Here is a 13,131-nt window from a genome sequence, read left to right on the forward strand (position 1 = left end):
ATCAACATCCCTGCTTCCAAGACGAGATGTCATGTGACCAGCCTCCTCAAGCTCCTGTCTGGTGCCTTGCCCATCATGAGGGACTGTCCCCTCAGACTGTGAGCCAAAAGAACCCCTTTGCTAAGTCACTTTTGGTCAAGCTGTCACATCACCACAGTAAGAAAAGTTGGACTGATGTGTCTTACATTTTCTAGGGTTAAGGACTGACCGTTTTATTTTAATGTCCAATCCACTGAGGTAAACACGTAATAGCAATGTCAAATTCCTATTGAAGTTATTAAGTGCTGACTCCCTTCTTCCCTGCATCTGTTCTTGATTCAGACACATTAGCTATATCTAGACTCAAAGTAACATTATTTCTAAAGGATACAAGAGTTTCAGAAGATCTGGATCCTGTTCTGAGAGATTCAGTGTAGTGAGTAGCCGAAAATAAAACAAATAAATACATATGCACAAATGTAATATGGTGCTTATGTTACATTAACTAACATATTTAAATATTCATCACTGGAAATGCTGTATAATTAGCCCACAAATTAACTGAAGAAAGTGGTTGTTCTCTTCTCTTCCAGCCTCTTTTTAAATTATGGCTTTTGTAGTGAATTATACAAAGGCCACCTACAGACTTGAACCCTCTTTATCTAACAGAATATTCTGTTCCCTGTGGCAATAAAATAAAGTTGGTCGAGTTAACAAAATGGAATACTCTAAACTTCTTTGCTCTCTTATGTTTTTGACTACTAATAACCCCACTCTATTTATCTCATGGAAAATAGCAATTAAGTTCCCAAGTTTTCCATTCTGCCTCACCATCAATATTCAAACGTAGTTCCTGTAGGCTTTGCAATATGAATGACAATGTTTTACAAGAGTAAAGGAGAAAAAGTCACACGCACTATAGGAACTGAGGGTTCTCACTTCTAAGAACTAAGGTTTAACCCACAGTCCCAGCTCCGAGATTAGCAACACAATAATGTGTTCCCCCTCTGGAAATTCTTGTTTTATCCTCTAAGCATGATAGCCTGAAAATGGAAATTCAGCACCAGAACCTACAAAAAAGGGAAGGTGCCTTCTGGGCCATAAGGCTGGACCAAATCAGTGGAGCAGAATATCTCCTCAACAATTGCCAATCGCCACTCAGGACACACAACTTCAAGATCCTACCTAGGTCCAGCAGTGGAAATCAATGTCCTCGGAACTCATCCCCACTCTTTGAGTGAGGTAGAATTCTCCTTACTTTACTAGGGACCATCAACCCCCATTCAATCAGCATCTCATTGTCTTCCTTGCCCAGGAGGGCCCTACAAAGGGACAATACTGGCCTGGTGATGGAACTGGATTCTGCCACAGGAAGCCACCATCATGGTTCCCCATTTCTGGAAGACCATCAACTCAGACTAAATGGCCAACTGACCCAGGCTCGGTCTTCTCTTATATTACTGTTTCTACCACTCGGGAGTTTAAAGGCCAAACCTTATGATTTCCCTCACAGGTCCTCAAAACTTAAAAACAGTATATTCATCGAGGTAACCTAAAAACAAACACTACATATGCAGATCCTGACTTCTAATGCACATGTGTGCTTGTGTAGGCGAGAGTGGGGTAGAGGCTGGAAGACTAGAAAAAATTCACAAGAGGGAAGAGAACAGAGCACGTGACGTGGACATGGAGAGGGGAGGGGGAGGGGGGGAATGAGGGAGGACAACTGACTACGGGTGTATGCAAACGCGACAAGCAAACCTGTTACTTTAGATACTAGCTGAAGTAAATAAACGCAAGAAAGAGCAATAGTCCATCCAGGTGGTGTATTCAGAACTAGCTGTTTGGAAACCCGGGATGTGATGCAACTATCTGTAACGATGATGAACTCAATGAAAGGAAACGTCAAGTCTCACAATCATGTACGTAGCACGTCCTGATGCTCTTCCGATGGTGCATGGTCACAGTGGATCCCCTCCCCACAGTGGCTAGCCACTAACATGGTATGGCCAGAGTGCTTAGACAGGACAGAAAACGGCCAGCCCAGACAGGGTTAAGGGCTGCTTCCTGTATATCACTGAAATTCTATGTTTGTGTGTGACTGAACTGGGAGGGAGGATGCTTTTCCTATGGTTGGCCATGGCGACAAGGGACGAATGTTAAAGACACTTCCAGCAAGTGATTTCTTGGTAGCGCTCTTCAGCAGACTGTCAGAACCCTCCACTTGAGCTTGCTCAGACATCTCTACAACAACTCCAACTTGGGTCTCTTCTCCCTCTCTTCCTTTTGCTCAGTCTGCCAAGCACAAACAAAAGAAAGGCGTGCACACAGTCCGAAGCCCACAGGACCATCTGCACCTTCTCAGGCCGGCCTGACAGCTAGGAAAGAATCCAGTCCCAGGAGACCAAGTTATTGCCAGGATTCCACGGTTTTACCCCAGGGAACCTTGCTTGTTCCCGGCCCACACCGCCAAGCCCACAGACAGAAGTCACGTGACATTGTCAGTTTATATTCCCGGAGGCTCAGCAGACAGAAGAACCAGACTTCTTGGAATAATGGAAGCTAAAGACATCATCCACGAGACGTTATCTTCTCTGGTGAAATGGGAAGAAAGGCCCCAACTTGACTGGCAGAGAGAAACAGTTCCCCCCCACACCCCAACCCCACAGTGCCACACCCCTGAAGGCAAAGTGACAGAGATGCAACCTCTTGGGGAATTTCCCAAAGTGTGACCCCAGAATCTCCTTGTCAGTGCTCTCTGGAACAGCTGACTGAGACAAGCAGACTCCATCGTGGCCCTGCCTCAGCCCCATGCAGAATGTAAACCTCTCGCGTGGGGAGTTGCTTGTTGAGTTTTGGTTTTGAGATGTCTCTTGTAATCCAGCCTGGCCTCAAACTTTGCTATGTCGGCCCGAGACGACCTTGAACTTCTGATCCTCCTGCTTCTACCAGCAAGTGCTAAAGATTACAGGTGTTCACCAGCATCACCACCCAGTTTTATCGGGTGCTTGGAATCAAACCCAGCATTTCATGTATGCCAAGGCACACCCCTAGCCCTGTAATGTATACTTTTATTATTTATTTATTTTTATGTTATGTGCTGTGGTTGTTTGACATGTAATTGGCCCCTGTCAGCTCATAGGGAGGGGCTGCTAGAAGTGTGGCTTTGGAGTAGGTGTGGCCTTGTTGGAGGAAGCATGTCACTGTGGAGGTGGGCTTTGAGGTCTCATATCTGCTCAAGCCATGCCCAATGTCTCAGTTCACTTCCTGTTTCCTGTGGATCAAAATGTAGGATTCTCAGCTCCAGTACCACGTCTGCCTGCACACCACCATGTCCCACCCACCATGATGATAATGGACTAAACTTCTGAAAACTGTAAGCCACCCCATTGAATGTTTGCCTTTCTAAGAGTTGCTGTGGTCATGGTGTCTCTTCACAGCAACAGAAACCTTAACTAAGACATGTGCATTGATGTTTTGCCTGAGTGTGTGTGTGTGTGTGTGTGTGTGTGTGTGTGTGTGTGTGTGAAGGTGTCAGATTCCCCTGGAACTGGAGTTACAAACAGTTGTGAGCGGCCATGTGCGTGCTGGGAATTGAACCTGGGTCCTCTGGAAGAGCAGCCAATGCACTTAACTGCTGAGCCATCTCCCCAGTCCCCTTGTGATGTAAATTTTCAAACAGAACTGTGCAGCCACTTAACTAGTATGCTTCTAAAATATTTTCATCTAATGGTTTCTAAGACCCAAGCCAGCTCTGACCTAAGTGAAATACACCCAGATCTGCACAGGCATTTCAAGGCCTTGAAAAACCAAGAAGAAGACAGTGCCCTTGAGTCTGAAGTCAACTTTCCTTTGACTCTTCCAAGACCTCCAGCTGGGGAGACATGGGCATGGTCAACTAGACGTTGTCTTAGGCTCAGGGATGAGGACCTGAGTTTGAATCCCCCCACAGCCACTTTAAAGTCCATCAGAGTGGTGGTACACAGAAAGCCCTAGGTTTGGGATGAATGGAGACAGAATTCAGGATCCCCAGAGCTCATTAGCCACCAGCCCTACCCGTCCATGATCTCCAAGTTCAGTGAGAAATGAGGTCAGAGGAGATCAAAGGAGACATGAGATGTTAACCTCTGGCCTCCACAGGCACCCTTATGCAAGCGCACACATATTCAACTGGCCAAGTAGCATCCTTCCAGATTGGATGATCTGATAAAATAATTCATAGAAAACCCTAATGACTACTCGGACCCACTTTGTAGGGCACGGAGTTTTTAATTTCCATTTTAATAAGGATCGCTACTGGAGGCCTTAACCATAAAGAAAGCCTCTCCAGATGGAATTTCAGCGGCAGGGGGAGGAGGCGATGGAGATGGATGGGGACAGGAGACAGAGAACATTTGCTCATCTTAGAAACATCAAACAGGAAAGGGCATCCTCAGAGCAGACCAGTATCTCAACCAAACACTTCCGGGGCGCCTGCTACGTCTGTGTCTCGGGATAGCACCCTCTGGCCCTGCTGGCTAAGGGACTGTCCAAGAACAGGTTCCTGTTATTGAGGGGAGAAGGAAACAGCAATGCTCGGTTTGACAACCACTGGTTATAGACGGCCCTCGTCTGTGCTGTCACACCTGCGACACTTTGGGTACGTTATCTGTTCCTTCGATTCCTGTATTAGCCAGATGGCTTTCCCAGTTACCACTCACAGCCTTTTAAAAGAAACCACTGTCACTTCTCCAAAAGTGACAACGTGATCTTATGCAATCAGAACTCCTTGGGGAGTGTCCAAGGACGAGACACGACAGTCTCTTCAGCATTTAACCACAACACATATGTGTGCGCGCACGCGCAAGCACGCACATACACACCACATAATCCCTATGAAATCTGGAGCTAAATGTCTCCACCTTGAAACTCCCAGGCCTGTGACTGTGGCTGACTCTAGGGATCTGGCTACATGAGGCACCTGAGAATCAAGCCCAGATAACATGTGATTGCCAGGGAGCCCGGCAGGGGAAAAGAGAGGTAGGTAACCGACTTCTTGAACCAGGAGATCCAGGCCTCATCTTTGGTCCACAGATCTCTCTCTCTCCTCTTCTCTGAGCCTTTTCTAGAAGGGCAAAGTGGCAGGGCGATGTCACTGCCATGACCAGGGTGCCAGTGGGCAGGCCACAGTCAGTCTTCAAAAGACAACCTGGTCTTCCTTTTAAAGAGATCCCACTGAGAGGAGGGATACTATGGAAATAGCAAACCACACAGAGGAGCAAAGGCTTATGGGAAAGAGGCCGTAGGAAGCATAGTAGATGCTTCCCTCTCCAAGTCTCTGCCAACAATGGTTGGATCCAAAACCCAAAGGATGCTCTATTCACTGGCCAGGTATCTTTAGCAAATAGCTCCCAAGTCAACTTGTGGCTTCTGTATGAAACTCGGGGCTTTTTTTTTCACGTAGCAGAATAACACAACTTTGCACACACCCTCCTGCAAAGCTTTTCCAGCGTGACTTTTACCAAAAGATCCCAAGAGTAAACACAAATTTCCCTATGATAAGGCGGCTAGGTGGAATACATGTAGTTTATACACCCAGCTAAATGTAAATATCACATATAGTGCCAGCAAAATGTACTCCACATTAATTTCTGATCTATATACATACACACACACATATATATATGTGTGTATATATATATATATATATATATATATATATATATATATATAGAGAGAGAGAGAGAGAGAGAGAGAGAGAGAGAGAGAGAGAGAGAGAGAATGCATTATCAAGAAAATACTAAGGGAGAGATGACCGGAATAAAAAATGAAGCACTATAAATATCAAAACAAAAAACTCTGTGGGCTGGCATTGAGTAAAACACCACTCCCTCCTTCCACTTTGAAATGCTGTTCTTAGTTGCCCTAAGCGTCAGGTAAGGCATTTCTCTATAATGACATTATTGAGGTCAGACGAGGAAAAAAAAATACAAAAGGCACCTAGAAAAAGTTTACTGCACCTTGTCTTAAAAACCTGTACACAGAGAGAGGGGCGGTAAGTTTACCCTGTTTAAACGTGCTGGAATTAAACTCCGGTCCTCTCACATCCATCTATTTGGGGCCAATGTACACAGCATGTACGCCATGAAAACCGACACTCACGTTGGCAAAATACAACCAAGCTTCCTTTCTGACAAAAAAAAAGCGCTAAGCTCCAAGATTGCATATCTTGAAGCACAGAGCCTCCCGCAGTAGTCAGCTAGGTTTAATACCTCCCTCCCCCGCCCCCTCCCCCCCCCCCCCCCGCCACCCGCAGTTGCTAAAATACTGGCTGCAACCTGTGAGAGGTTTGTGGGCCCCCCGCAGCCCCAGGTTCCAGGAGACAATGCATCGCCTGGGAAGAGGGGCTGGGGACGGCGGGTACCTTCACCATAGTTGCTTCAGAGACAGGCATGCAAGTCGATTGTAATGGCAAGAATCACTTACTCAGTTACAGCGGCGCTGCCGAAGGAATTATCCTGAAGGCTGAAACAGAAACAAGAAAACATGAGCCAAGTCCGGACGGGGAGCCGTCTCCCGAATTGCTCTCCCCGAGTTAGAGCACGCACACAAACATGGCATTGCCAGGCAAGTCTCAGGGCTTGCCCGGCACGCTCGCTCTACCTTGGGCTGCTGTCTGCACATGCTCCTGACGACACCCCCAGCAGGGGCCCAGCAGCACGGGCGAACCACAAAGCCCAGCAGCCCGCGAGGCTGCGGGGACGATGGGGCGGGGCGCGGCGGCGTGCGACCTGGGGGTTGCAGCTGCTGGAACCTGGAGAGGCTCCGCAACCCGGGTAGACAGCTAGGAGCTGTAGGGAGTCCAAGCTGCTTGAGCTTGCCACCTCAGCCTAGGCTGGCAATACGGATGTGTCCCGTCCCCCACCCCTACTCCCCCGCCCCCCCCCCGTGGATGCAACGCCCGCCTCCCATGGCTTGTTACCTCCCCAGCCCCCACCTTACCCAGGGGATGCAAACGTGCAAAGATGCATCCATCGCCCAGAAAAAGCTAGGAGAGATCGAGAAGGAGAAAAGGAGATAGCGCTGAGTTTTGTCTTATTTTCACAGTGTGTTGGTTTTTATTGCCTGGAACAAAAGAGGCTCCTAAGGGCCGGCTGCATCCCCACAGGTCTGTCTGCGCTCGTTATTTCATTCGGCTGGAGGAAGAGCCCTGCTCAGGACCACACAGCTGTGAATGAGCCTACACAGGGCGAGTGTAGAATGCTTTCCAGGCCATAGCTGATGCCTAGGACACCGTGCAAGGGGAGGGGGCGGGCTCCTATACCCACAGCAGCCCCGCACCTTCACAAAGGATGGGGTGATGAAGTCGGAAGCCGTTCTGTTGGATGGAGGCAGCTCTGTTGGGGGAAGGGAAGCCAGCCAGCCCCACCCCCATCCCGCTTTATTCTTGCTTGGGGATGTTTGTCCTGCCCTCTTCGCATTGTTCACGTCTCCTGCCATGTTGACCTTGACTTGCAATAAACAGACATCTGTGAAAAACAGGTCTCTGAATTTTGAAGTAAGATTTCCCTGCCAGGAGATGCTGAGATGGTGGCTCATACATAGTCTTAACTCTGTAACGGAACTGATGACTTAGTTTACAACAACTGACCTCATTTAAAATACAGAGCCAGGCGGGTCTCTGTGAGTTGGAGGCCAGCCTGGGCTACCAAATGAGTCCCAGGAAAGGCGCAAAGCTACACAGAGAAACCCTGTCTCGAAAAAAATAAAATAATAGTAATAATAATAATAAACAACTAAGTTTTAAAATGCCTCAAAAAACTGGAAACAAAGAAGGAGGAGCCTCGCCTTCCACACACTCAGTCAAAGTTTAAAGGTCCACCCAAGGCATAGTTTATGCTCCAGGAGGGCCAACTTGTGTGAACTTCGTTGTGCCTTTGCACAGAGCCTAGCCATAGCCACACTGCCTGTTAACACAGACATTTATTCCATCTGTCCAGATGCAAAGATACCCTCCTTGTCGGTCATTTTACTGCACTCAAGGGCATGAACGAATTGCGCATCTAACCAAAAGAAACTTCTTTCTAAATGCCTGTAAATAATCTGTGATGCCTCAAAATGGTCCCTTGTACAGTTTCCCTCATTCATCTCGACGTGTGCGCACATTATTTTTTTTAAAGTCCCGTTTTTAACTTTTTCTGTTTGTACTTGAGGGATAAGAATCAAGTTTTCAGAGAAAAACAGATTCCGTTAAGTTGTTTTTCCCCCCTGTAATTTTACTCTCTGATCTCCAAATATTTTTAGATCAGTCAAATAAAAGCTTGAAGTGGCCTTAGATTTTAATTCTGCAGGTTAAACAGATTCTGAAGTATTAATTCCTTGGGAGTTGAACTATATACTACACATATATTCTTAATCATATTGGCCCATGGAACTAGGTCCTAGATGACAGACAGTGTTCCTGGCAACTTGAAGTCTTAACCACGGCGTGTCTTCCTGTCCACAGATCTGAAGCCTGTCAGTTGCCCAAAGGCTCTTTAGCTTAGAGGCTTTGGTGCCAATCCTGAGTAGTCCAGTGTAGAGAATGACCAGACATTTTATGTGCAAACAACTCCAGTGAGCCATCTGAAATAGGAAGGAAGAATGCTTTTAACTGAGAAACAGGACTTAATATCAAATGCTTTGGCCCCATGGAAAACAAAATGAAATAATAAGTGTGCTTCATAAATTCAGATAGGCAATAATGCCCAGAGGGAGGAAAAAATGGGTTCTCTGCAACTCACGAGCAGAAAGGACCCAGGATAGCTTTTAAGAACTACTCATCTACTCATACAAAAGAATGACAACCAGTTAGTACAATATATTATGGCTAAAACCCCAGAACACAAGCCTGCCATTTAGCAGTGTGCAAGAAACCACTTGAGACTCACCACTCATCCTGTTCTGAAGTTGTTCCCTTCTTAGATCTGTTGTTTGTTTTTGTAAGTGGTTTTCAAGGACCTTTTTAAATGAGATGTCCTATTCACCTTGGAATGCACAGTACTGATGGGGAGCACAAAAGGTCGGATTGGAGGCCCTTGGCTTATCAGAACAAAGTTCAAAGGGAGAAGAGAACAATTATGGCTGGCATCTCTAAGGAAGCGCAGGCATTTCTCAGGGCAGAGACAGGGTCCAGACTTCCCTGTGGTTCTATGTAACATGGTCCAAACACATTTTTGAAAGGGGAGATATGATAAATTCAAAGACAGCAAATGAAACTTTGAAACAGGACATAGGTAGGCAAAATGATGTGGAACCATTGAAAATAAAAAGAAAAAAACAAATGTACTCAGTGCATGGATTTCTCACACTCATTAAAAACAATAAAATACTTAGGTTAAACATATCAGTTAACATTATACCTACCAAGGGGTTCCGAGAAAGCACTACCTGGCTTTGTTTAGTGAACTAAAGAATGATGAACAAATGATACACATACTTAACACTGTGTCAGATGCAGTCCCTGTTACCCTGAAGCCTTTGGTATATATATACATATATTTATATATGCACATGCATATATACATATGTGTATGTAATAAATAAGACACACAGTGTATAATTCAATAAATACGCTAAGGGGGAAGCAAAAGGCTAGATTTGACGATGGTTAACTCACCTTCATGCTGTTTCAGTTCTTTGTGTTTTCTAATGGTGAGCATGTGAATTTCATACTTAGTACCAGTAGTTTCTTAATTACTGTGTTTTCATCCCAACATACTGACTTAGACCTCTGCAAAACAGAACTGCCATGCAGCGCACAAGAAAGAAATCTACAAGTTCAAGATGAAGACGAACCACTTACCAGTAATTTAGTCTTTAAAAAAAAAAACACCTTATAACTCACTTTCCTAGTTCTTGGATAGAGATATAATCTGTCTCGAGGGTTCTTTCAAAGATTTATCCTTGTTCTCACTATTGTTATAACATTGTAACTATTGTTATAACTATTGTTATTGTTATAATAAGAACTTGTAAACATGGAGTTTAGAAAGGAAACAAAATGGCCATTGAGTGGTAACAGGTTTAGAGACTACCATGCGGTCTTTCTACTCTGAGGCTCCCACCGCTTCCTAACTTTGAAAATCATAGGATTCTACATTCGCCCAGATGAGAAGGGCTTGCTCCCGGTGGAATGGGCTTCGTGGAGGACAGTGGCATGTTCACTTTGGTAACTCAGTTTAAAATGCTTGCCCATCCCTGGAGGACCAGACAATTCTGAGAAATCACTTTCTAAGGGATGCTGGGGCATGGGGCCAGAATCTTTACAATACCAGGAAGTCAACAGAGGCCTGTACTACTGGCCTGGACACAGTGACTTGGTGCTTCCTGCCAGTCCTCCAGGGAATAGCCAGGCCTCCTGGTATGTGAAAAGAGGACTCTTGCCTGCCCACAGAAGATAATTTTCCATTTCAAAGAAGTGAGAACCCTCTCCTTAAATCTCTATCCCCTGATCCTTTGCTTTACCATCCTGATCCTTGACATCGAAGCAGAAGGGGGCCTCATTCTCTGAGTGGTTGTTGTCTGAGCTACTGAGGGTTAATGGACACAGGAGAAGGTCTCTTAGGGTTTGGGTCACCGCCCTTCAATCACCTCTCTCTAAATTAATGTTTGTGAATACCCTGTCCACTATTGACTCACAACCTCTCCCTGAACCACCTGACTTAAAGTGTATATTCCATGTAGATGGGTGGGGAACTGAAACAGCAAACCTTGCAGAGAATTCTGAATTCCATAAAGCCAATGGAAGTGGCCTGGGAAACATCTTAGACAACATTTAAAAACCAGTGTCGGGTGGAGATGTGGTATCAGGAACCAAAGAGTATGGACTGCATCAAATAGGAACAAATTAAGATAGATACTTGCTAAAGATTGATGAAGCCCTTAATTAATTGTTTAAATATTGTAGTTTTAGAATTATAATATAGTGGGTGTTGATGGTGAGGCAAAGACCAATGTAAGCTAGTAAAAGGTTTTCAGGGGTTCAACAAGACGGTTTAGTAAGTTAAAGCTCTTGCACTGAACTTGAGGGCCTTGGGTTTGCTCCCAGAGAGCTTCAAGGCAGAAGGAAAGATTCAGCTCCTTCAGGCTGTCTTTCGACCTCCATGCACACACATGCCATGGTATGCATGCACCATGCCTCCATACTCTCTCGCTCTTTCTCTTACACACAAATTAATTAATTAATTAATAATCTTGAGGAGAAAAGTATACATAGTCCATCTCCTAGAAAGGATATCATTTCTCTTGTTTCTAAGAATTAGGTTGCTCTTCCAATTATGTCCAGAATGAAAGCTAAAAATCTTGTTATCCTTTCATTGGGCTACACTTGTTCTGCCCAATGAAAGGAGGAGGGTGAGTGAGTGAACGTCTATCTAACCACGTGGGCCTCCCTGCTGGGATAACAGGTGAACCTTAGGCTACACCAGGGCCTGTGAGAGAGCCTTTCTTTAGCTGGGATGTTCAACTGTGATTTCCGGAAGTAGGAGCTGCTTCCCTGACACCCTCGCAAGCCGGGAATCACCTATCGCTCTTCTACATTTTATTTGCTTCGCGACCATTTCGTGTTTGGTGTATATTCATCCATTTGGTGTGCGATCACTTCTGCACAATAGGAATAAAGATTTGTGGGTCTTGGGCTGGAGAGATGGCTCAGAGGTTAAGAACACTGGCTGTTCTTCCAGAGGTCCTGAGTTCAATGCCCAGCACCCACATGGTGGCTCACAACCATCTGTAATGAAATCTGGCTCCCTCTTCTGACCTGCAGGGATACATGCAAACAGAACACTGCATACATAATAAATAAATAAATAAATCTTTAAAAAAAAAAAAAGATTTGTGGGTCTTCTCACCTCTGTAACCCCAGGGCTAAAATCACCATCTACTAAGTTAGCTACCCAATAAATATGTGTGGAGTGAAATCAATGAGTGGATATAAATTTAGCTCCAGTTTTCAAGACACGGCTCAGTTTACCATTGTCTTTCCCCTTCCCCCTATTTAATATGAAAATCTCCAGCTCTTGCTTTAAATTCATTTGAAATAAGATTTTTCTCAAGACACGTTATTTTTAGGCACGGAGGCTATCCTCCACCAGACATTCCTCCCTCCTTTGCTTAGCAGGGACAACAAACAGATTTCATGCTGTGGTGACAAACCCAGTGGGTGGTACTGGTTATGCAGGCACGGTCCCAGTCCAACCAGGAGAGGTACAAGTTGGTTCCTCAGCAGTGTTTGCTGTGGAGGTAGAATTGGGGGCACGGGGAGGCGGGGCAATCAAGGTGTCAACCTAGAACCTATGGAAATGAAGACTTTTAAAATAAAACAGAGGGGTTGGGGATTTAGCTCAGTGGTAGAGCACTTGCCTAGCAAGCACAAGGCCCTGGGTTTGGTCCTCAGGTCTGAAAATAAATAAATAAATAAATAAATAAATAAATAAATAAAATAGAACAGATTTCACTTTCAGTGCTTGAGCTTGAACTAATTTTCAGAGAGACAATGAACACATTCTTGATACTTACGTGGTTCTTAGCAACCTTTGACCTTTTGTAGTTACCCCGTCTAATTCTTTCTCTTCACACCCAAACTTCCCAGACAATCTGTGACTGGTGTTTAAAATCTTTGGAGCCCAGAGATTCCTACTCCATAAAGCTTTTTCCCTGGATCTTCCAGTCTTGAGAAAAACATGACAAATTGAGTCCTCTGCCCTTGTAACTTCCACCCATGACTGGGTGACCTTCAGAACTAATCTATCTTCTCAGGTTCAGCCAAACACTGCTGGTTCCTTCTTTAGTTTCTTATATGTGGTGATATATTGTATACCCCAATAAAGCTTATCTGGGGACCAGAGGACAGAGCCAGCCACTAAATTAGACATAGAGGTCAGGCAGTGGTGGCACACACCTTTAATCCTATCACTCTGGAGGCAGAGATCCGTCTGGATCCCTGTGAGTTCAAGGCCACACTGGGCTACATGAAAGAAACAGAACCAGGCAGTGCTAGCACACTTTAATCCCAGTACTGGGAAACTCACACGCCTTTAATCCCAGGAAGTAATATCCAGGACACAGAAAGGTATATAAGGCGTGAGGAAACAGGAACTCACTCTCTTGAGGCTAAGGATTTCATAGAGGTAA

At 45.2% G+C, this 13,131-nt stretch overlaps 1 protein-coding gene across 5 annotated transcripts in view; it reads right to left on the reverse strand.

The window, feature by feature from the left end:
* Fam13c (family with sequence similarity 13 member C) overlaps positions 1-7,277 on the reverse strand; it is a 107,656-nt gene extending 100,379 nt beyond the window's left edge. For 2 of the 5 annotated variants that reach the window (XM_028877257.2, XM_028877255.2), the window contains exons 1-2: positions 6,961-7,277; positions 6,445-6,483 (exon numbers count right to left, since the gene is read on the reverse strand). In XM_028877257.2, the coding sequence (XP_028733090.1) occupies positions 6,445-6,483; positions 6,961-6,989 (68 nt within the window). In that variant the 5' untranslated portion in view covers positions 6,990-7,277. The other 3 variants (XM_037199654.1, XM_037199653.1, XM_028877258.2) reach the window with 2 other exon arrangements.
* Between the last annotated feature and the right edge of the window lie 5,854 nt (positions 7,278-13,131).

This window comes from Peromyscus leucopus, chromosome 16_21, assembly GCF_004664715.2.
Source record: "Peromyscus leucopus breed LL Stock chromosome 16_21, UCI_PerLeu_2.1, whole genome shotgun sequence".
In the NCBI taxonomy this organism is placed as follows: Eukaryota; Metazoa; Chordata; class Mammalia; order Rodentia; family Cricetidae; genus Peromyscus; species Peromyscus leucopus.